The 23,649-nt window shown below is 39.3% G+C and overlaps 2 protein-coding genes across 5 annotated transcripts; one reads left to right on the forward strand and one right to left on the reverse strand.

The window, feature by feature from the left end:
- The first annotated feature begins 35 nt into the window (after positions 1–35).
- Positions 36–16,566, forward strand: LOC129804012 (tudor domain-containing protein 5). Of its 4 annotated transcripts, none has more exons than XM_055850969.1 (6): positions 43–194; positions 317–777; positions 847–1,697; positions 10,590–11,067; positions 15,736–15,779; positions 15,986–16,566. In XM_055850969.1, exons 2-6 carry the CDS (start codon positions 319–321, stop codon positions 16,338–16,340), a joined length of 2,187 nt encoding a protein of 728 aa, XP_055706944.1. In that variant the 5' UTR covers positions 43–194; positions 317–318; the 3' UTR covers positions 16,341–16,566. The 4 variants fall into 4 exon arrangements, with proteins under 4 accessions (XP_055706943.1, XP_055706944.1, XP_055706945.1 ...); XM_055850970.1 differs by having other exon boundaries at positions 43–190; XM_055850968.1 differs by having other exon boundaries at positions 36–190; positions 317–1,697.
- On the reverse strand, positions 16,553–23,591 carry LOC129804013 (inactive selenide, water dikinase-like protein). The gene is made up of 3 exons (XM_055850971.1): positions 23,293–23,591; positions 22,511–23,110; positions 16,553–17,627 (listed from the first exon to the last, which is right to left on the reverse strand). The coding sequence occupies exons 2-3, from the start codon at positions 23,033–23,035 to the stop codon at positions 16,944–16,946; spliced, it is 1,209 nt and encodes a 402-aa protein (XP_055706946.1). The 5' UTR covers positions 23,036–23,110; positions 23,293–23,591; the 3' UTR covers positions 16,553–16,943.
- Between the last annotated feature and the right edge of the window lie 58 nt (positions 23,592–23,649).

Here is a 23,649-nt window from a genome sequence, read left to right on the forward strand (position 1 = left end):
GTGTTGTGGCTCAGATGGCGCTGAGAACAATGAGAGGGAAATTCTAACCTATCTTTGCATTTGCGGTCTTTCAATGGATGGAGTTTTATTTCTTGATATTAAGTAAGACAGTTGTCTTAAAAAGTGAATTAAAAGGAAAGAAATCGGCTGAAAATAGGTTGAAAAGATTATAGAGATTGTACTCTAGGAAGTAAGTAAGTATTCAAGGAGAAACACTGCGGAAAATTTGAGAAATCGCAGTATTAGTGTGATCCGCATGTGTTTTGTTTTCCTCAGAAGCTTCTGATTCTTTTTTTTTTTTGCGGGATCTTTTCAGAGATGGCAGACAACCTTTCTTCTCTCCAAGAAACTACAATTGTCGTAAAGTCTCTGCTCCTTTCGAGAGGGGGAAAGATGACAATTGAACTGCTAGAAGCAGACTACCAAATGATGGAAGAACAAAGAATTCCCTACGGAAGACTTGGATATACTTCCACAGAGACTTTCCTGCGGAGCCTTTCGCAACTCCTGCAGGTCCGGGGTCATGGAAAATCTGCAATTGTCGAACTTGCCAAAGATCCACAGACCCAACACTTGCAGGACATGATAAAGGAGCAGCGGTCTGACAAGAAATTCAATCAGAAAATGCAACGAAGTGCAAGTCGCGGAAGTTACGGGGCAAATAGGCAGAGAAATCAGCCTGGGAGGAATTTCATGCCCCAGTCGCCGTACAGACAAGCTCATGTTCTTCCACATCCACCTCAGCCATGCTCCAATGGGATGTACTACAATCACCAGGTATTCCCTGTCCTCATTCAGCCAAACTTTATCATCTATCAGAACTGGTTGGCTCAATTCTCCCTTCAGGCCTCCTTTGCGGCACAGCAACAACAGTTCAGAAGGCAGCAGGTTTGGGGCGGTATGCCATACCAACGGCAACCTCCGGGAAGATGTGCTCCGCCTCCGGAAGAAGAACAGAGATTCCAGCCAAATGACAGGCCTCAGCAGAAGCCAAAGACTCCGTCTCCAGTCAAAAAGCCAAAGACTCCGTCTCCAGTCAAGAAGCCAAAGACTCCTTCGCCAGTGAAGAAGCCCAAGACGCCCTCGCCAGTCAGGAAGCCACCATCGCCCGTGCAGACTCCTTCAGTGCCTGAGGCTAAGCCCTCCAATTCCATCCAGGATCCCTCTCAACTCCCAGAAACTCATCGAAAACATCCGGAACCGTACCATTATTCCGATTTGGATGACTTCTGGCCAACAAGTCACCAGTCCATTCGGCCTCCGCCTGGCTTCGAGAATTCCTCCGTGGCAGAAAAGATCGCCCGAGAGCCTCAAATTTCCATGCAGGACAGCGATGATGAATTCCTGCAATTAGTGGACAGAAACATTTCAAGACTGGAACAACTCAATATTTCATCGCTGTCAACGCAAGTGATGCCCTCACCGTCCAATTCCTTTCCCGAACTCGATGACTTCTCCCAGGAGGCATCCGGAGAATCGGAACCTGCTTTCCCGGACTGGGTCTACGAGTCTGTGCATCTGGTGCCCAAGGATATGGCTGGGTACAAAGACGAAATCAAGATCAGCAATCGCACTAACGTCCTGACCATCGGTGCTTGGACGGAGATTTTTGTGTCGGAAGTGCACAATCCACACAAATTCTTCTTCCACAGCTACGCTGAACAGGAAGACCTTGAAGATCTCATGGCCAGTCTCAAGTAAGTGAACATTCTTCTCGATCAAATTTCATTTGAAATTCGATATCGTTGCGCAGTACGGAAGATTCTCTAATCTCAACCAAAACGACAATGGGGAGATAAGCATTGCATGAGACAAAAAGAGAACTCTTGTAGTTGTCTTATTGGATCCCAATACGATAGTAGAATTCCTTCGGAGAAGCCCAAGAGTCTAGACTAAACTTAGACATTTTAAGAATGATTTGTTTGAACTTTTCTGTTGGCCTATTGCAGATCAGGATTAAACTTTATCAATGCGTTTCTTGGAATTCTTTAATTACAAAAGTATAGCTCATTAGCGATCGCTCTAATAAGGTAGGGACTGGAGCAAAATATGACAGAAATCTAGATAATGTAGTATAATTATTATAACCGTTAATTTTAAATTTTGAATATAGTAGTTTTAAAGATATACGCGAGAGGCGCTAGAATTTAATTAATCGAGTATCCCAAGAGTGTGAGCACATTTTGTAAAAAGTTGAGAAATAAATTCTACTAAAACTCAGGTGTGGGGTGCAAAAATGACTCCTACAGTGGAAGATATTAAGAAGGAGTTGACCAGGATGGGGGTGAACTTCCCGGATGACGCAGATGAAGCGAAAATCCGTGAAATATTTGCTCATGCCATCGGACTCCCAGTTGAGGTTAGGAGCTGTGAGAGAAGTTTCCGGGGTTTTCCCGAGGCAGACGGCGCGAGGGGGTACTCATGGAACTCCACAGACGGTGGAGAGAACGCATACGGCGGAAAGGATGCAGACGGCGTCAATGTACTTGCGGAAAATGTGAATCTTGGCCTTTCAACGATGAAAATTGCTGAAACACGTGGAGCTATTCCAAAAGATTCCAATGCAGACGGCGCAGCTTCTGGGGAAAGAAGCGACCCAGCACGTAATGAGACAAATGCGGATATTCAGTGTCCACCTCTTTTGGCCACAGTTGATATTCGAAGACTTTTGGAGCTGTCAGACTCACGTGCACGAGCAACTGATGACTTGCCACCGATGAATTCCATGTCCTTGAGATTTTCTGACGTCGAGGGTGCTCTTGAATCCTTCAGTGGTGATGATGATTATCCGGTGCGCAAATGGATAGAATCGTTTGAAGACGTTTGTGCTGCTTTTGGAATCAGAGGGCCGGCTGAGATGGTGTTCGCAAGACGTATGCTGAAAGGGACAGCTAGAATGGTACTGAGGGCACACAATTCAACCACTTGGGGACAATTGAAAGATGCGCTTTTGTCAGAATTTGGTAGAAAGCTGTCAATTCGAGAGGTTATCCAGAAGATGGACAAACGTGTGCGCCTCAAAGATGAATCTCTTCATCGTTATGTTGTGGCAATGGAAGAGATTGCTGCCATGGCTGAAGGAATCACTGAAGAGGACATTATCAGTGCTGTTCTCAAAGGCTTGAGAGATGGAACATCAAATGCTGCTGTGCTTGCTGGAGCCAAAACGCTGAAAGAATTGAAGGATTTAATACCAAGATATGAACGACAACCACTGAAGCCCATGAGTGACGGACGGGAAGTTAAGAATTCATCATCCAGTCGACCGATAAGCCAGAGGAAGTGTTTCAACTGTTTCCAAATGGGGCATTTGTCTGCAAATTGCCCTAAACCAAAGAGAACACCAGGAAGTTGCTTCACTTGTGGACAACTAGGACATTCGGTGAAGGATTGCACTACTGGAGCAGTAGCTGCTGCTGTAGAGTCAGATGAGTCAGAGATTCCAATTACTGTACAGGTGAGTGTTGCTATTCATTGTAAGGAAGGTGTCGCGGTTAAAACAATTATTGCCCTTCTGGATACAGGAAGCCCAGTGAGTTTGGTAAGAGCATCAGTAATTCCAAAAGATCTTTTAAATACCCAACATGAAATAATTTCACGATTCAGAGGTTTTGGCGGAACACCAATCACTTTCCTTGATGAATTGAACTGTACTTTAATACTGTTAGGAAAAGAGATTGAAATAAAGATTTTGGTGGTTCCAGATTCTTGTATGCCTATGAATTTGTTGTTGGGAAGAGATGCTCTCAAGAAGTTCGGTATACATTTGCATTTTACCGACAAAGTAAAAGAAAATCAAGAAATGGGCTTGGTAGAGAATCGCGAGGCATTCCTTTACACAATCACAGAGTCTGGCTCAAACGCGGTAGATGTACAGGGATTGAGAGTGGATCGTAACGATGATGAGGCAAAAAGTCCAGTCAATATTGAGCGCGAAATAAAAAGTCAGCCGGATATAGATATGAGTGAACTTCCGGTTATTTGTTGCGGGTTCGAGGATTGTGTTGAAAATGATCAAGATTTTGAGTCTGATTTAGAAGATTTGGATAAAGTTGCTTTCAATGATCGTTCCATCCAATTGATGATCGAAAATATCGAAATATTGGAGGAAAGTGGTTTCTGCCCTTTGGAGAATGCCATTTTGGCAGTTAGCAATGATGAGCTTGATATCTGTACTTCGTTGTCAGAAGAACAGTCAACTGAATTGCGTTATTTAATTGAGAAGGAATATTTTGAGAAGTTCTCTTCGAATGGTGCACATGGCTCTAAATGTGAGATGGAGATTCGTTTGACCAATGATACGCCTTTCTATAGTCCACCAAGGAGGCTTTCTTATGCAGAAAGGGGACAAGTACGTGAGATTGTCAATGATCTTTGTAGTAAGGGTGTGATTCGTCCTAGTAATTCTCCATACGCTTCACCAATTGTATTGGTGCAAAAGAAAAATGGTAGCACAAGAATGTGCATCGATTATCGCGCTTTAAATCACTTGACGGTCCGCGATAATTATCCTTTGCCACTGATTGACGATTGCTTGGAACAGTTGCGAAATAAGAAGATATTTTCTTTACTGGACCTTAAGAGTGGATTTCATCAGGTTAAAGTATCAGAGCAGTCGATCAAGTATACAGCGTTTGTCACGCCTGATGGACAATACGAGTATACAATGATGCCTTTCGGTCTCAAAAATGCACCTTCTGTATTTCAAAGGTTCATTTCACAAATATTGAGAGAATTTATTGAAGAAGGCTCAATCATTGTCTATATGGACGATATAATGGTTGCGAGTGAAAGTTTCGAAGAGCACAAGGTTTTGCTTAAACGGGTTTTGAATTGCTTGGCAAAGAACGGACTTGATATCCAAGTGTCTAAGTGTAAGTTCGGATACTCCTCATTGGAATACTTGGGCTATGTCGTGTCAGAGAAGGGAATAAAGCCAAGTGATATACATCTTCGTGCGATTAAGAATTATCCAATTCCCACCTCAGTAAGAGCAGTTCGGGCATTTTTGGGACTGTGTGCCTACCTGCGTAGATTTGTAGAGGGATTTTCAAAAATTGCGAGACCTCTTTTTGATATGCTTAAGAAAGACGTCACGTTTGATTTCAATCAAGCATGCCAAGATGCTTTTATTAAGTTGAAAAGTCGATTGATTAGTTCCCCAGTCTTGGCATATTATGATCCTAAGCGGGAAACAGAACTCCATACGGATGCCAGTTCTATGGGATTTGGAGCAATGCTCTTACAGAGGCAGGATGACAAGAAGCTTCATCCAGTTGCATACTACTCGAAATGTACGACTGAATCCGAGGCTAAATATTCAAGTTTCATGCTAGAAACTCTTGCGGTTATTTATGCTCTCAGAAGATTTCGTGTGTACTTGGAAGGGATTAACTTTTTCATAGTAACGGATTGTATTGCTTTTGAACAAACAACCAAGAAAGCGCCCATGAATAGGCAGGTTGCTCGTTGGGTTATAGAATTGCAGGGATATTCATATACGATTGTTCACCGACGTGGTGAACTCATGCAGCATGTTGATGCATTGAGTCGTTGCTATTATGCAGGAGAAGTTGATTTGGACTTCCAATTGCGAGCTACACAAAGCAGAGACCCATTGATTTTGGAGATTAAAAAGAAGTTAGAGACTAAGGAAGATAAGCTTTACGTTTTGCGGGATGGATTGGTGTACAGGCGCGATCGTAGAAACCATGCATATTTTTATGTGCCTTGCGAAATGGAACAAGCTTTAATTCAAAAGATTCACGAGAAGGTTGGGCACCTCGGTATGAATAAGACCTATGATAAACTGAAGACACTTTATTGGTTCCCAAGTATGAATAAGAAGGTGGAAACATTTATACAAAACTGCGTAAAGTGTATGCTTTATTCTGCTCCGCCTAAAGATAATCGTCAAGATTTGCATAGTATTCCGAAGAAAGCTGTACCATTCCATACGCTTCACGTTGATCATGTGGGTCCTTTGCCTTCACTACAATCAAAGAGGAAACATGTACTAGTAGTCGTTGATGCGTTCACAAAGTACACTCGCTTGTACCCGGTTGCTTCCACGAGCACTAAAGAGGTCTGTTGTGCGCTGGCAAAGTATTTTGATTATTACAGTAGACCGGTGAGGATTGTTTCAGACAGAGGTAGTTGCTTTACCTCGCATGAGTTCAAGAGCTTTTTGGATGAGAAAAACGTAGAGCATGTAAAAGTCGCAGTTGCATCTCCTCAGGCCAATGGTCAAGTGGAAAGGGTTAATCGCGTCTTGTTGCCAATATTAGCGAAATTAAGTGAACCTGCACAGCACGCTGATTGGGTGAAGCAGATCTCACGTGCTGAATTTGCGCTGAATAACACTATTCATCGATCAATTGGTTGTACTCCCAGTCAATTGTTGTTTGGGGTAGATCAGAAGGGGCCTGACGTGGATGAACTCGCAGAATATTTAGAAGATAAGGCGGATCCGGTTGAACGAAATCTCAAAGACCTAAGAGACAGGGCTTCTCAGAATATTGAAAGGGTTCAAGCGTACAATGAAAAGCAATTCTCTCGTTTTCACCAGAGTCCACGAACCTATGAAGTAGGCGATTTCATTCTCATTAAGAATGTTGACACGACGCCCGGCATTAATAAGAAATTAATGCCAAAATACAAGGGGCCTTATGTTGTTGAACGCGTATTGCCTCATGATCGGTACGTTATCCGTGATATTGATGAATGCCAGGTAACTCAAATCCCCTATGAAGGTATTATTGAAGCGAAAAACATGCGATTGTGGCGTGTTAATGATTGTGAGCCAGGTTCTGACACAGAGCAACATTCATCTCCTGAATTAGGGATAGATTTGCTTTTTGAACAAGAATGAATTAACACTATTGGGGTAGTTCGAATTTGATTCAGTTTGGATTTGTGTATTTGTTTATTAGTATATTTGATATTTTAATTTAAATAAGATTTAAATTAATAGGTCAGTGTTGGCCGAACTGTAGTATAATTATTATAACCGTTAATTTTAAATTTTGAATATAGTAGTTTTAAAGATATACGCGAGAGGCGCTAGAATTTAATTAATCGAGTATCCCAAGAGTGTGAGCACATTTTGTAAAAAGTTGAGAAATAAATTCTACTAAAATAAAATAAAACCAGCATTAAAATTTTTACAGCTTCCATGATTTTCCTCAAATGTCCAAAGTTTTAAGGGATTTGAACAAGAATTACTGCTCTAAGCCGAGTTCCACTCGAAATAAGGTTTGTGTCTCGGCTCATCCGAAAGGTTTCACCCGAAAAATGTTTGGTGTCTTGGATATTTGTCACAGATCGCAGCAACCGATCCGAAAGATTTATGAAGATAACAAAAAAAATCTAATGCATAATTTTGCACAAAAATCAATATTTATGATTTTTTATATTAAAAACCTCATTTATTTCACAATTTTATTTCAATTAAAGTGCGCTTGCGTTTTTAATTGATCAGAAATCACTTTGCCGCCAAGGGGTAATTCATACTAAAAGACCCTTGTCAATTTCCAGAGAAACGCTTCGCGAAACCCAAGAAACCAAAGAATTGCATCGCGTAGAAACCCAAAAATTGCGTTGCGAAACCCAAGTATTGCATCGAAAAGCCTAAAAAATGCATCGCGAAACCCGAGAAATCCAAGATTTGCATCGCGAAATCTGAGAAACCCAAGAATTACATCGATAAACCCAAGATTTGATTCAAGAAACCCCCCAAAACTTGCATCGTGAAACCCGAGAAACCTAATAATTGCATCGCGAACTCTGAGACCCCAAAAATTGCATCGAGAAACCCAAAAGTTGCATCGCAAAACCCGAAAAACCCATGAATTGCATCGCGAAAACCGAAAAATCCAAGATTTGCATCGCGAGATCTAAGAAAACCAATACAGTAGAGTCTCGCTATAAGCCATCGCTCTATAGTCCACAATTTATCGACCGTTGATTTTAAAACACTGATTTTAAGTTAGGTTATGTTTTAGAGTACGCGACATGCAATGTTGTCATAATTATTTTAATATTTTTGGCAAACTTAATTGAGTAGTTGTGATAATTGTGATCCATAATGAAGAGAGCGAGGACAAGTACCACAATCGCAAAGAAAGTGGAAGCCGTCGATCAATTTCAATACTAAAAGTCGTTGATAATTTTAAAAAATGACATGGACTATAGTGCGACCCAAGTGTCAAATCTGGAATCAAATATGGACTATAGCGAGGCTCTACTGTAATTACATCGCTCAACCCAAGAATTGCATCGAAAAACCCCGAAAGTTGCATCAAAAATACCAAGAAACCTAAGAATTGCATCGCAAAAAACAGAGTCCCAAAAATTGGGTCGCAAAACCCACGAAACTCAAGAATTGCATCGAAAAGACTAAAAATTGCATCGCAAAACCTGAGAAATCCAATATTTGCATCGCGAAATCTAAGAAACCCGAACATTACTTCGCTAAACCCAAAAATCGTATCGAAAAACCCAAAAGTCGCATCGCGAACCCGAGAAACTCAAGAATTGCATCGCGGAAACCAAGAAACCCAAATTTTGCATTGCGAAACCTAAGAATTGCATCGAAAATCCTAAAAATTGTATCGCGAAACCCGAGAAATCCAAGATTTGCATCGCGAAATCTGAGAAACCCAAAAACTACAACGCTAAACCCAAGAATTGCATCGAGAAACCCAAAAATTGCATCGTGAAATCCGAGAAACCCAAAAATTGCATAAAAAACCCAAAAATCGCATTGCGAAACCCACGAAACTCAAGAATTGCATCGAAAAACTTAAAAATTGCATCGCGGAACCAGAGAAATCCAAGATTTGCATCGCTAAATCTAAGAAACCCAAAAATTACATCGCTAAACCCAAGAATTTCATCGAGAAACCCATAAGTTGCATCGCGAAACCCGAGTAACCCAAAAATTGTATCGCAAAGCCTGAGAAACCCAAGAATTGCATCGCAAAAACAGAGAAACCCAAAAATTGCGTTGCGAAACCCACGAAACCCAAGAATTGCATCGAAAGGACTAAAAATTGCATCGAAAAGACTAAAAATTGCATCGCTAAACCCAAGAATTTCATTGAGAAACCCAAAAGTTGCATCGCGAAACCTAAGAAACCCAAGAATTGCTTCGTGGAAAGCGAGAAAACCCAAGAATTGCATCGCGAAACTCAAAAATTGCATCGCTAAACCCGAGAAACTCAAGAATTCCATCGCGAAACCAAAAAATTGGATCGACAAACCCACAAGTCGCATTGTAAAAACTGAGAAATCCATTCTTAGCATCGCAAAAGTCGAGAAATCAGACACCCTCGTCAGAAATAATGGGAATAAGTTACCCCTTTCTTTGTTGCTGATCACAGCGACGCCCGAAAAAAAAATATTTCAACTGAACAGGAATTACATTCGAAATAATTCTTTGTGTATTAAAAACGTTATTTCTTTATGAATTTTCATAATATTCAATTTCTTTTTCATTTTTATTTGTTGAAAAGTCACTTTATGACTAATTCCAGCGACGGACGCCAGAAACATTTAACTATGTCGCTGTTCACAGAGACTCTTCCAAAAAAAGGTTGCTGTCTTAGCTATATCTCACTGATCACATCGACTCACCCGAAAAAAAATCTATAATACATACTTCTATGTGGAATTACATTAGAATTATAATTCTTTTTATTAAGATCATCATTCCTCTATTTAAATCTTTTCAATTCAGGAAAAAAAATTCCAAAACTGGAATAATTATACTAATGCGTTGTTCTGTACAGAATAGCATTAGAATGATTAGAATAATTTTTCTTTATTAAAAAATCTGATTTCTCTTTACTCTAAAATAGTTTTTTTTTGTTTGAAAAGTTTTTTTCTTCTGAAAAATGGTTCCTGTCTTGTATATCTGTCGCTGATCATAATAATTAGCCTAAAAAAATTATTTCAACTGAAAGAATTACTGTAACTATTTGTATTTTTAACATACAAACTAGTTGTATTTTTTAACCCAAACAAAATTTTATCTCACGATAGAATTTTTTTGTTGTATTTAAAATATCATATTTTTATTTGCTTTCATTAAAATGTTTTAATTCTCAATTGTTGACGCTGATCACAGAAACTCGCTCGAAAAAATGTTTTGGTGTGCCCACCAGAAAAAATTGATTTTTTTTAACAGAAACCACATCTAATTGCAATTTAATTTTGAAAATCATTCTAATTTTATTAAAATTTCTAAGGGTATTTTGGGCTAGCTAAGACACAAACCATTGTTCTTTTATGTGAATCATGATGATGTGAGACGATAATTTTCGATGAACGATGAAGATAATCTGTTTAAACTAAATTCGAGACCATTCCAAAAATGGGTCGCACTCCTCTCAAAGATTCTTTTTGTATCTTGTTTTTTCGATTACAACAAAAAAAGTTAACTTAGGAAACATTGTATCCTTTAGGCATGAAATAAACTTCAAAATTGAATTGAAATAATACGATTATACCCATTTTACAAAATGTACTATCACGGTAGCAACAAAAGTAGCGAGGCCTTCTTGAATTTTAACTAATTCGTGTTTCAGAACATTCTATGAGAGGCCAACCAGTGCGAGTCTTACTCCAAAATCACACGAATTGCTTCCTGGCTTGACTTGTGCTGCCCTCTATCTGCACGAATGGCACCGTGGACGGATCGTTTCTGAACCTTATCGATGGCACAAGACAATGGTAGTCAAGGTGTATTACGTAGACTACGGAACAGTGTCACCTGTGCCACTACACGATATCAGATTTCTTCATAAGCGCTTCCTCGAGCTACCTCAATTGTGCCATAGGGCATCCCTGTCGGGATTGCTGCCGCTCGGAGACACCTGGAATGTCGAGGCATCACGCATGTTTCTTGCACTTGTAATGGGGAAAAAACTTTGTGCTATGGCCAATTATTTCTACGCAACTGATCGCTCATGGCATGTGGAGCTTGTGAATGCATCGACGACGCCTTATGAAAATATCAATTTCTTGCTGATTAAGCATGGTATGGCTCAATTGTATGAGTCTGAGGTAAGTGTAATTGGTTTGTGTCTTGGAGAAAGTTTTAGGTGAGATTCTTATCTTCCACATTTTGTAATTGTCAGAACATTTTTTACTACTTGATTGATCTCAAACTTTGTCAAAGTGTTTCACGGAACTTCCTATTTGATAGTTCATAAAGCGATTATACTTGTCGTTTTAACAATAATCCCGCGAGAGCTTTTACAATCAGTCAAATGGTAAAGATCACGTCAGAAGTTGTGATCCAAGTCCAAGTGCAGTGTAATAATTTCCGTTTGTACGTGATTTTCCCTGCCATATTTGATACCTGATAAAAAGGACAACCATCATGGAAACGTTGTAGAGGATAAAATTCGAAAAATCAAGATAGGTTCTATGTTTCCGTCCATCTCCTGTCCATCATACCATCAGATCGAAAGTTGAAAGATGCACTGTTCATCATATGAAAAACATTAAAAAACTTCTGTGTGTAGCTCTGCCTTCCTCGACAGAGATTGAAAGGAGATAAAAGGATAATAAACAAACAGCTTTCAAGAACAGTATGACACAATATCGCTTCAATCAGCTTTGCTTGTATGCGCAATTTTATTTGTTAGCTTTTGTTTACTTTGAAGGCAATTTGAACGCAATGAAGAACCCCTCATCTCCTATACTGGTAAAAAAAAATTACTAGCTCTTTTTTACAAGCCTTTCTTGAAGACAGTTTTGCACCATCAAGAAAATTTTGTAAATGCTTGCAAAAGTGGTACTCGCTTGATGCCAGTAGGGGAATTCTGTAATTTTCATGGCATTGTCACGCGTGAGTTCGAAACCTAACAATGCCAATCGAGCTTTTTTTGTCATATCACATGAGTTCGAAAATGCAATTCATTGATTTTTTTTTAATAAAATCCCTTTACTTGATGATTTTTTGAAAATACAGTACGTCTTTGTTGATTTGTTTAACAAAATTCATTGTCATTTGAATTGCCAGAGATCTCAAATATGTGACTTCTGACAATGCCACGTGAGCTGAAATGGCAATGTCACGGCTACAGAATCGCATTTTCGAAAAAGCTCTCCTAAGATTCGAACCCAATTTGTCATATGGCATTGCTAAATATCTGTCATGCAAAGGAAGGGAGTTGAACAAGACAACCCCGTCGACAAAGATAGTTCGCGATAGCTCGTTAGAGTGAGCTCTCGGCACCAAGAGTCCCCGAACCCTGGCAGAGGCCCCAGGAATCAGAAGTGAGGTCAAGTAGCGCGGACGACCCGTTGAAATCAGACGAAACAGAAAAGAAACCACTCTCTGACGGAGGAGTGATGGGAGATCACAACCCACCAGAATGTTGCGGTGCCTAGAAATATAATCGCGACGCGAGGGTCGAGACCACAAACGTATCTAACGCAATTGTTAAAGGTCACCGCTAGACGCCTTAGTATTTCGCAGTCAGCTGCGAAAATGAGTTCAGCACCGTAAGTCATCCCTGGGATGAGAAGAGATCTGACGAGGAGTAGGCGAATGTTAAACGGCGTGATCTCACGGAAGCGTCGGAGTTTGCGGAGAGTACCATAAATCCTCTGATTAATGTGAGATTGTATGTGAGTAGATTGCATGCCCGATCAACAAAAGGGATGGGTAGCCCATAGATAATGAGAGGAACTGAAGGAGCTGCTAAGGGCTACTTAGAAATTAAAAGACCCTGAGACTTTTTGAGATTGAGAGCTAAACCATTTAAAGAAGCCCAATTTCCCATACAAAGGAGATTGCTGTTTACATGAGCTAATACAGCCTGATGACCATATCACATATAAGATTAATATTAAGATTAATATTTTCTGAACATCGAGAATAGCAAAAAAAAGATAGCAGGTGTTTTATCATGCCTCTCTCTGCCTTCTCTGATTAAGGAATTGTTTTACGGAATGATTTTGTTATTAGTAAATATCTTACGTATGAACTATTCTCCATCTTCAATAGTAATATTGAGGTCCACCTACCACGGTAAGATAAGGAACTGGTGTCTTGAAGATTTATTTTTTTTCACTTTTTTTCGAAGAGCTCCGGTCGATATGTAACTTTTGAAAATTCTACTGCAATTAACGCTGTTAACTAGAATTTCATTTAAAAAATTTAATGTACCAAAGAAGGAATCTATAGTTCTTTTTGTTATGCCATAACAATGGGTCTAAATTCACTAAAAAGGGCAATAAAACCAATCTTGCTCTTTTTTTCTACGTTCAATCTTTATCTACTACGAGATAAAGATTTGATGTCTTTGGACGACCCCCACCCTCCATAGGTCAACTTTTGGATTTTCAATATGTTCCTAGTTTCCCCCGCCCCTCCTCTTCCTCAGAAAAAAATCGCACTATGTGTTTTTGAGCAATTGTGCCAAGCTTCTATCTCCAACCTTTTTGTACTTAAATCTTACTAACAATATTCAAAAGAAAGATGTTTTTAACCGTGGTATCACACTAGAGAATTTCACATGAAAATTTTCATGTGCTTCACATCAATTGTTGCTGATATATGCCCTAATGTGCAATTTTCTTCAAGAACTTTTAGAAATCGATTCATTTAGTGATATAAAAGTAGACTCGAGTCACAAAAATTGGTTTAAATAGATTAAAATAGCATAAATACGATTGATAACTAATGAGCAAATAATGAGCAAAATTTGCTCATTACATTTGCATCTGGTACTACTTTATTGCAGTCATTCGGGTAGTTTCTGCACCACAACTCTCCCACCAGTTTATTAGTGATGAAATTGTGATTAAAAGTAGTGCCAATTTATCGTAAACGAGATGGAGAAGAAAGGACAAAAGACATTGAAAAAGATTGGTGCAGAGGATAAGTAAGAAAAAAGCTAAACAAAAATGTGTTCGATCTACATTTTATATTCCTTCATAAACTTCTAGGATTTCGTGGTCAAATGAGACGGTGGCGGAATTGATTGAGGCTGTACATCAAGAATCCGTCATTTGGGACTACAAATGTCGAGAATACAAAAATAGAGGCAGCCGATCTGATGGTTTTCAGTCCGTTTGCGACAAATTGAGTCACAAATCGCCTCCTTTTGTAGATAAGGCCCTACGACGATTTGAAGAAGCTCTTCAAATTCCTCCGAAGTCATCCGGAGAAAATCATTGTGTCCAAAAAAATCTCCACTTGCGATGTTGTCATAAAGATTTTCAACGAAACCATGTGAAGGTCGCGTTAAAAGCCAATCTCGCGCCCACACCCTCCTTTTTTTCGCTTGGCGGGTCCTTTTGGACGACACAAAAGTAGTGTACAGGAGGATAACTTCCCCTTCGTCACTAAAATCACACATTTTCACTCAAACGACTAAAATATGCTTCAAAACCAAAATCACTCATCTGACAACCCACATGCCATCGTAACATAGAGCAATTCTAGCAATGTGTCCTGGCTAAATCAGCGATTTCGAGTGGTTCTAGAAGTTTTAATGAGCAACTTTTCAATGTGAAATTTTCTAGTGTGATAACACTGTTCATTGTTTTCTTATCTTACAATCGTTGGTGGACCTCCATATTACCACTGAAGATGGAGGATAGTACAGTAGAGTCTTCTAAATTCGAACGCTCGGGGGGTATTTTTGACATTTCTCACCTCCCAAATTCGAACGATTTTTTCAAAACTAACGAAATTTGTGTGAGATTAAATTGTACTTTCAATCAAATTCCCGTACTTTCTCACAAGTCTTAGTGGTAACATACTTCCTTTTCATTTTACACGACCATAATGTATGTAAACATTCAGGAAGAAGCACATAAATATGATTTTCATTCACCAAGAATACGAACTTTCTAACATAACCTCACAATTGACATTTTGAATCCAAACGGCGCCGGCGTTCGAATTTGAGAGATTCAGATTTGAGAGACTCTACTGTATGTGCATAAGATATTTCCAATACACAGCATTTCTACTTTACACCGTCTCTTCCTAGCAATTTTCTTCCAAACGTACGACTTTTTTTGGGACAAGAATTTTTCTCAAACGTACGACTTTTTTTGGGACGGAGGGAGTATTATAATTGTATCAAAGTTTTTAATACATAATTATGATAAAAAATGAAACATAAGCACACCATGAAGAAAATTCTCTTGTTCTTTGTCAGACAGAAAATAAATTCACACAGCACAAAATAGAAAAACCGTTGATCATTCAAAAAACCTAAATGTCATTTTGTCCCCCAGTTAGCCGGATAACGAAGAGTCGAGTGTAGATAGAATTCATTATTCATCAAATATTGAAATATAAATCCATCATTTTAATCAATTTATTTTTAGTGTCCAATTTTATCCACAAAGTGTCCAAAATAAGAAACTGGACAAAATTATGAGCCTTTCCCCTATATGTCGTCGGTTGTGTCTACCTCTATATTATCTGCATTTTTTTTTGTATCTGCATTTGGTGCAAGCTACAATACAGACGTCCGCTCTTGCGTGAAATGCTGACACAACAGAAATGCAGATACGACAGGATCTTTTTCGAGGATGCCTTGTAAAGAATCTCCGCTACAATAAGTACATCGGGTCTTACCACTAATTTTAATCATTCTAAAATTAATCCCACATTAAGAATCTCACCTACAATAATCTCGTTTAACCTTAGAATTACTTTAATTTCTAATGAATGTTTTTTTTCTCTTCTGGACGGAACAGGATTTGACTGATTACCTGGATTACTACAAAAGTCATCCACCCACGTAGGTTTGAAATTTTGTACAAGAATTTTTTAGTGAAAAAAAATCAAGAACTCGATTGTGAATTAGCAAAAAAAAAAGACAGAGCATTAGGACAATTTTTCATCAATTATTTTTTGTTTTACATATAGTTTAATTGAATTTTTTTTGTAAATAGGGACAAAGAAAGCAATTTACGATCTAATTTGTTATATGCCCTTCCTCAACAGCTTCGATGAACTAATCAATGGGAAATATCCGACATATTCCGAATTGCTGGAATGGCATCGGATGGGGATTGAGTATGACCCGAAAAGTGCCAAGCCAATTATTCATGTGGATAATGATGTTGATGATGATGATGATGATATGAGGATGGAGGATGATAAGACATTGTATCTAATTGAGACAAATCCATTCATTGAGTCCATTCGCAAGAAGAATATCCGGGTTGTGACACTACCGAGACTGTCCATACCCGGGGAGAATTTCCTTTCGAATTGTGCCAAAAAAGATATTCCTCTGGTTAATGTGAACATTCCAGTCAACGATAAGATCCTCATGCGTACCAATCCATTTCTCTAATGACAATACTGCCAATTTTCTTTATTATTTTTTTTTACTAAAAATAACTTCCGGATATTGAAATCCTCGGAAAAAAAAATTTGCTGTGCTCTTTGACCTTTTGTTTACCAATTGAGAAGATTAAAAAAAAAACCTGAAGACTTTATATATTGTAGTAATTTAGTTTATTGATGAAAAATTAAGGCAAAAAAAACTTACGAATAAATGAAGTATTTTTCTTTGTTAATTACGATAGTTTATTTCTCATGAGAAAATACAAAGAGGAGTAGAGACAAAATGATTACTTCCAAGGAAACATTGAAGGATTTTCTTTTGATTTCAGATTTTTATAAAAAAAAATATATAGTACGAAAAATTGAAAAAAAAATGCCCTTACCATGGATGTCTATGGCGTGTCTCTGGTGGAAATTCCTCAAGAGAAAAAGAAAATTAAAGGAAAAAAAACACATCCAGGAATCTCTCATTTCGTGGGAATTGGATTTTTTGTTGTTGTAGGGAAAACATCAAGAGAGATTTTCTTTTTTTTTTTGTTTTTGGAAAGGAATCTAAAAATTGCAGATGATAAGCTTTGTGTGCTGTTGCTCTGTTGCTTCTTCTTCTTTTTTAATCCTTGGCTGGCACCTCAATCACCCTCGGCTTATCAATAATCCTAGCCGTTCTATTCCCCTTCTCCACAATCCCAATAATCCAAGCCTGATATCCCTCCTGCTTCTCAATGTCCTTGCAATAGGCAGCAGCCTGTTCGCGCGGCAAACAAATCAACAGGCCCCCAGAAGTCTCAGCCGAATGCCCCTGGAGCAACTGGAACATATTCCCGCACGCCTTGGCCACAGCCGCCATCTTGGCAATTACGGGCAAATTGTGAATCACGAAGCTCACTTCGTTCTTCTGATGCGACGCCAATGTCTGCGCATGACCCAACAGCCCAAAGCCCGTAACATCAGTGGACCCATGGGCATTGTACTTGTGCATGAGGCGTGCAGCAATACGATTGAGACGCGCCATAGAATCCATGGCACGATGGTAGGCTTTGCGCACATCCTCCTCCGTCACCACCAATTTTATGCGATTCCAGCGTTCCGGCTGATCCAGCCACTGGTGCGCATTGACCGCCACCTGGGTGCCCAGGGGCTTTGTCAACACCAACACATCGCCCACCACAGCATTATCCGGCACAATGTACTCATTCGGCTGGCAGATGGTCGATGCCACGCCACCAATCGTACACCACGGATTCACCACACTCTGACCTCCAGTCACGGAACATCCGGCCTCCAGAGCGGAGTCCTGCAAAGAACAAACGAAACCAATGGCAATCCCAGAATTTGCTTTCTCTTCCAAGAAATTCGATAGAATTATGAAACAACTCTACAATGAATAGAGGCCAAACAGTTTGAGATACCAATTAGGGACCTTCAAGAGACACCCCCATAAGTTGACCCAGGCATTTTGAGATATCTTCTGAGTGCTTTATAAATTAGTTCAAATCAATTATGATCAGGAACCGATTCGAGCTTCTCAGAAATTCCAAGACCTTCCTTGCGATTCCAAACTTGCTCAAATCGGCTGGGTTAACAATTGTCGATTAAGCAGTACGTTCTCAAATTTAGCCAACCCTGACAAAATGTAACAAATAGCTTTGAAAATTCAACATTAACAGAATTGTATTTTAAACTGACTGTGGTAACTGAGAACGCCCCGATCTTGCTCCTTCTAACTCCATTTATTGACTTTAGTTCTTTCACTATGTCTTTTTTCATCTTTTTGTATAAGTAATACAAGGCAACGCAGATCATTGCTATGACCACGAAAACGAGTAGAGTTTCTAACATTCTGATTGAATTTCCGAACATCTGGTCTTCTGAAGCACTTCCACTTGCTTGATCATTATTAATTACGACAGTTTCTTTGTCTGATAACACAGTCGGTTGGCTCGCACTACCTCCCATTTTTGCTTAATTGTTTATAATTCGCTTGTTTTACAACAAATTTTCTGTTTAATAACTAAAATTGTTAAAATTATCAGAAAAATCACTGCTGTGGTGCAAAAAAATCCTACGATACAGTTTTCAATAAACACTCTTTCTTCGCTCTTTCCGTTAATGATTTCCATAATTAAAACTGCAAAACCACTGTGATTCACTAATAAAATTTGTCTACGCAACTTCCACATACACATTGGCAAGGATCGCCATGTGGTACCTGAGAACGCCCCGATCTTTCTCCTTCCAACTCCATTTATTGACTCACTCCAAAAGTACAAAGTGTAATTATAATAAATCCAATAAATGCTTATTCAAATAATAATGCATCAGCATTAGGGTTCATACCTTACCATATACATGACGTAGCAAATTACAAGATGAACGCAAGACACCAATGCCCTTTCCGGAAGCGTCAATGAGAAGGGTTTAATTCAGAGTCAAACTCCTCAGTTTTCCAGAAAACTTTTTCTGGATCCCTTCTCAAACAAAAAGTTTTCTGGAAAACTGAGGAGTTTGACTCTGAATTGATCCCTTCTCACTGACGCTTCCGGAAAGAGCATTGGTGTCCTGCATTCATCTTGTAATTTGCCACGTCACTTTAAAATACAATTCAGTTAACCCAATCGATTTGAGCAAGTTTGGAATCGCAAGGAAGGTCTTGGAATTCCTGATTATCTCGAACCGGTTCCTGTTCATAATTGATTTGAACTAATTAAAATTTTTCCAAAAAAAGTTTTCTGGAAAACTGAGGAATTTGACTCTGAATTGATTGGGTCAACAATTGTCGAATGGGCAGTACGTTCTCAAATTTAGCCAAGCCTGACAAAATGTGACAAATAGCTTTGAAAATTCGATATTAATTCCAAAATTCGTGCAAAACCAAGTAGGGAAATTCTGTAATTTTCGTGGCATTGTCATGCGTGAGTTCGAAAAATGACAATGCCAATTGAGCTTTTTTTTGTCATATCATATGAGTTCGAAAATGCTATTCACTGATTTTTTAATGAAATGCCTTAGTGATATTATGCAAATACAGTCTGTCTTGGTTGATTTGTTTAACAAAATTTATTGTCATTTGAATTGCCAGAAATCTCAAATATGTAACTTCTGACAATGCCACGTGGACTGAAATGGCAATGTCACGGCTACCGAATCGCATTTCCGAAAAAGCTCTCCTGAGATTCAAACCCAATTTGTCATATGACATTGTCAGAGTGTTACAGAATTCCCCTCCAGTAGCGGAATTCCGTAATTTTCGTAGCATTATCACGCGTGAGTTCGAAAAATGACAATGTCACTCGAGCTTTTTTGTCATATCATGCAATTCATTGAATTTTTAATTAAATCCCTTTACTTGATGATTTTATGAAAATACAGTCTGACGTCTGACTTGGTTGATTTGCTTAACAAAATTCATTGTCATTTGAATTGACAGAAATCTGAAATATGTGATTTCTGACAATGCCACGTGAACTGAAATGACAATGTCACGGCTACAGAATCGCATTTTCGATAAAGCTCTCCTGAGATTCGAAAAAAATTCAAAATTTAAGCACTCTTTATAAAATATTTTTCAGAAAAGATAATAATAATTTTACTGTTCGAACTCCACGGAGAGTAGTATTATGTATAATCCCCAATTTTTATAACTTCCATCCCCGGGGCTGCTTTTCTTGACATATCGCCACGTTTAAGACGATTTCTCCGTCTGTCCGGTCTATGTCTCAGATGATTTGTACGATTTGTACCGTTTGTCTGTTCCGGCCGATACCACGCCTAGAGGCCAAACGGTTAGAGATAGTGACTTGGGACTTCTGGGGGACCCAGTCCATAAGTCGACTCTTGGATTAGTATCATGTCCCTCATTCGTCCCCCCCCCCACCCCAGTCCTTTCCCTCTAAAATAAATGCGCGATTTTTTCTTTTTTGGATGTGCCTAAGCGATCGTCCAGGTGCAAATTTTGTTCCTAATATGAAAATCCCGTTGAATCATTCCTAATAACGATTTTTCAAGGTCAAAGTAAAAAACAAAAGGTCTAGAGACCATATTTCTCGATCAAATAGTATCATGTTTAGGCTTGTTAGGAACGTTGGGAAGGAGGTCTTGGAATTCCTGACAAGCTTGAGTCAATTTCAATCAGTTATATGAACCGATCGGTTATACCGGTATCTAAACGGGGGGAAGTAATGCGACCTGAGGCTAACGAACAAGGGACGTGATCTTTCTAGGGAGGCTTGGACAAGGGAGGCTAACAACCCCTCCTCGTAAGATTGTTACGAAAATTCGCAAAGAGCCTCGGATAGGTTAGACTTTACATTACCGACCTATGCTACTTTTCTTAAGCGAGCTGACGGAGAGTCGCCAGGACTGGAGGTTAGTGCGAGAGGCCCGGTCCCTTAAAGGGACGTTGCAGCCACCTAAGTAAGTAATGCTAGCATGTTTGGGCTCATTGGAAAGGTCTTGGAATTTACGACAAAACTGAACAGGTTCCAATCGATTTTGTATAGGTAATGAACCGATACTGTACTAATAACTATTTTTTATCCGTACTTCAATTATTATTACTCTTTATAGGCGGCGTTTATAGGGAGACTTTTGATTCGAAACTGTTCTTTCGAAATAAAAATATCTCACTGAGCTTTCTCGCCGTGTCATTTTGCATAGTACTCTCAGGCGCACAAAATATCGCACTGAGCTTTCTTTCAATGACATTTGCCTACCTTCTGGTGCACAAAATATCTCACTGAGCGTTTTCAGTGGAAATTGTTTACCTTCTGGCGCACAAAAATAACTCTTCCAAAGCTCAATCAGGTGTTCTTTGTTATTGATAAATATAAAGTGCTGTCCGTGCAGATTTTTCAAGAGTTTTCACATCTTTCACCAAGGATATCTTTAAAAAAAAATGCCTACAGTGAAATTGTTTAGTGAATTTAAGTTTAGTTAAAGTCTGCCAGACTTTCTATTTTAGTCGAGACACAAATGGGAGTATTATAACAGCTAACTGGGAGATTTTATTCAGACACAAACCTCAAGGGGAGATTTTCCAAGACTCGCCTGTGCATAGTACAGTGGGGTGCATTTTTAAAATACCTTCGTTTAAAAGCAGGCTTAAGGTGTATTTGGGGCAATGTTTTGATTGATTTAAAAATCGCTTCAAATCGTTTGTCATCCGGTAATGAACCAGTTAAGAACCGCTAAGCAATTTTTGTCCGTAAAACATTTCTATTACGTAAACAGTAAATAGTAAACGGTAAATGATGCGATAGTGCTTTTAAGATGAAGCACCTAAATCACGAGTTCAAGCACTCCGCAAAGACTGAAACGCTTTGCCATTCCTCTCTTTTTTTCAAAGTGTTACTGGCTTAGAGCGCAAACAGTAAGAGATATCAATTCAGATCTTCAATGACCCCTCCATAAAAAGTAAGAATTTTAAAAGCAAACTGAATAATTTTAAAATTCTGGGATTATTTTTTAAAATTTGAGTAAATGAAAAGTTTGCGAGTTTTAGATTTTTCAAGTTTTTTTTTAAATACCTCAGAAAAGGCATCTTTTGGTAAAAAATGCTCTATTTGAAGACTTAGTCTCTTGCCATTCAAAATACACGTCGCGATTGAATATTTCAGTAGAATTAATTAGAATATTTAATGAAATTCTTATCACTTTCTTTTAATTAATTTTTTGAAAAAAAATGGGAGAATACGAAACATTCCTCTTCTAACGTCTTTATTCCTTTTAATTTTTGTCCCGTCAGATTTGTTAGAATATCTTCTTCTTCATCATTTTACCAAGGATTTATAATCCGGTCATGAAGGTTTTTTTTATTAAAATGTTTATTTAATAAATTTTAATTAAAAATTTATAGAAAATCGTCGAAATTTTATTCCTTGTTCTTAAAATGTCTCTTAAGATAAGAGTTTCCTTAAGGCTTTCCCTAATCTCGGTTTGGGCCATGCACAGGGTGTTTCTGTGATTTTCAGTAATCATTTCTAATCATTCTTTCTCAGTCTTCTTAACTGCTCATTCAAATCTTTCACAAAGCATGCTTGAAATTCTCCTAGCCTCCTTGGTTAGAGAGAATTGTGCGAGGGATTTTGTTATTTTTTTGGTCAAATTTTTGAAGGATTCGGAGCGCGTCTCTAGTCAATTTGCCTGGTTCATCAAAGGGATTTTGTGGAGTGGACTTACCTTGAATCCACGCATGATGAGAGGAATGACGACATCACGCTCCTTCTCGGTCATCTTGGTGCTCACGGCCAGGAGCATCAGCATGTTGTCGCACTCCGTGACGCCCATGGCATAGAGGTCGCTGAGGACATTGGCGCACGCGATCTTTCCCATCATGTAGGGATCATCGACGATGGGATAGAAGAAATCTGTGGTCTGCACGAGGCAGAGACCACCGTGACGAAGAGGTGTCACAGAGCAATCCAGTCCGATGCCGATGCGGGGCAGGGACATGTGCATGAAGTGGGAATGTTCGTGCTCCTGGGAAGAGTAGTCCTGCTGGAGCGACGACACCAGCTTCGTGAGCACTTCCTGCGGCACTTTGCAGCCGCGTCCCTTGAGATCCGCAAAACGAGTCAGCCGGAAAGTTGCCTCCAAGTCGTGAGCAGTGGGATCAAAGGGACGCCTGAGGCCAAGGGAATTCCCCTGGAGTTCCACAGACGCCAGACCCAGTGCATCCTGGCCCACATTCTGATAATCACCCATTGTCTCAGTGTACACAGCTTCCGGTGTAGTGTCTATTTAGCCAATAACACGGTAAAGTATGCCCCAAAATACCGCCTGAAAGTGGGAAAACAGCCAGACGCTCAAGATGGCGGACTGCAAATAGTCGCATTCCCCCAAAGCCATAGAACAAGACATACCATGGAAACACTATCCGCTCATTTTCCCTACATTTCCCACCAAATTTTCCATCAACACCACCCAACTGATGACCCCAAGGTACTCCCTGATGCACTTACCTCGATATTTGATCCAAAAAACCACCAAAAATGCCGATTTAGCCGGAGAAATAGCAAACACAGGCAAATCTCCACTCCATATACTTTATGACTATGGCAAGTGTTTTGACGAGACGCATGCGCAAGGGAAATTTTCTGGCTCTCTGATTGGTCAATGGAATTTCAGGAGCAGTCAATTACTAATATGACTCCTCGTCGGTCTTTTAAAATTACAGATAAACCCAGAATTTGTGGATAAAACCACCCAAAAGGCATGTCTAATCAATCTCAAGGCTATCTTTTGCCCTCCCAGGAGGTCTCTGACATTTTCCAGGGGACTTTTTGCATTTTCCAGCGGAAAATTTGTGAACAACTTGT

The sequence above is a fragment of the Phlebotomus papatasi genome, chromosome 2, assembly GCF_024763615.1.
Source record: "Phlebotomus papatasi isolate M1 chromosome 2, Ppap_2.1, whole genome shotgun sequence".
NCBI lineage: Eukaryota > Metazoa > Arthropoda > Insecta > Diptera > Psychodidae > Phlebotomus > Phlebotomus papatasi.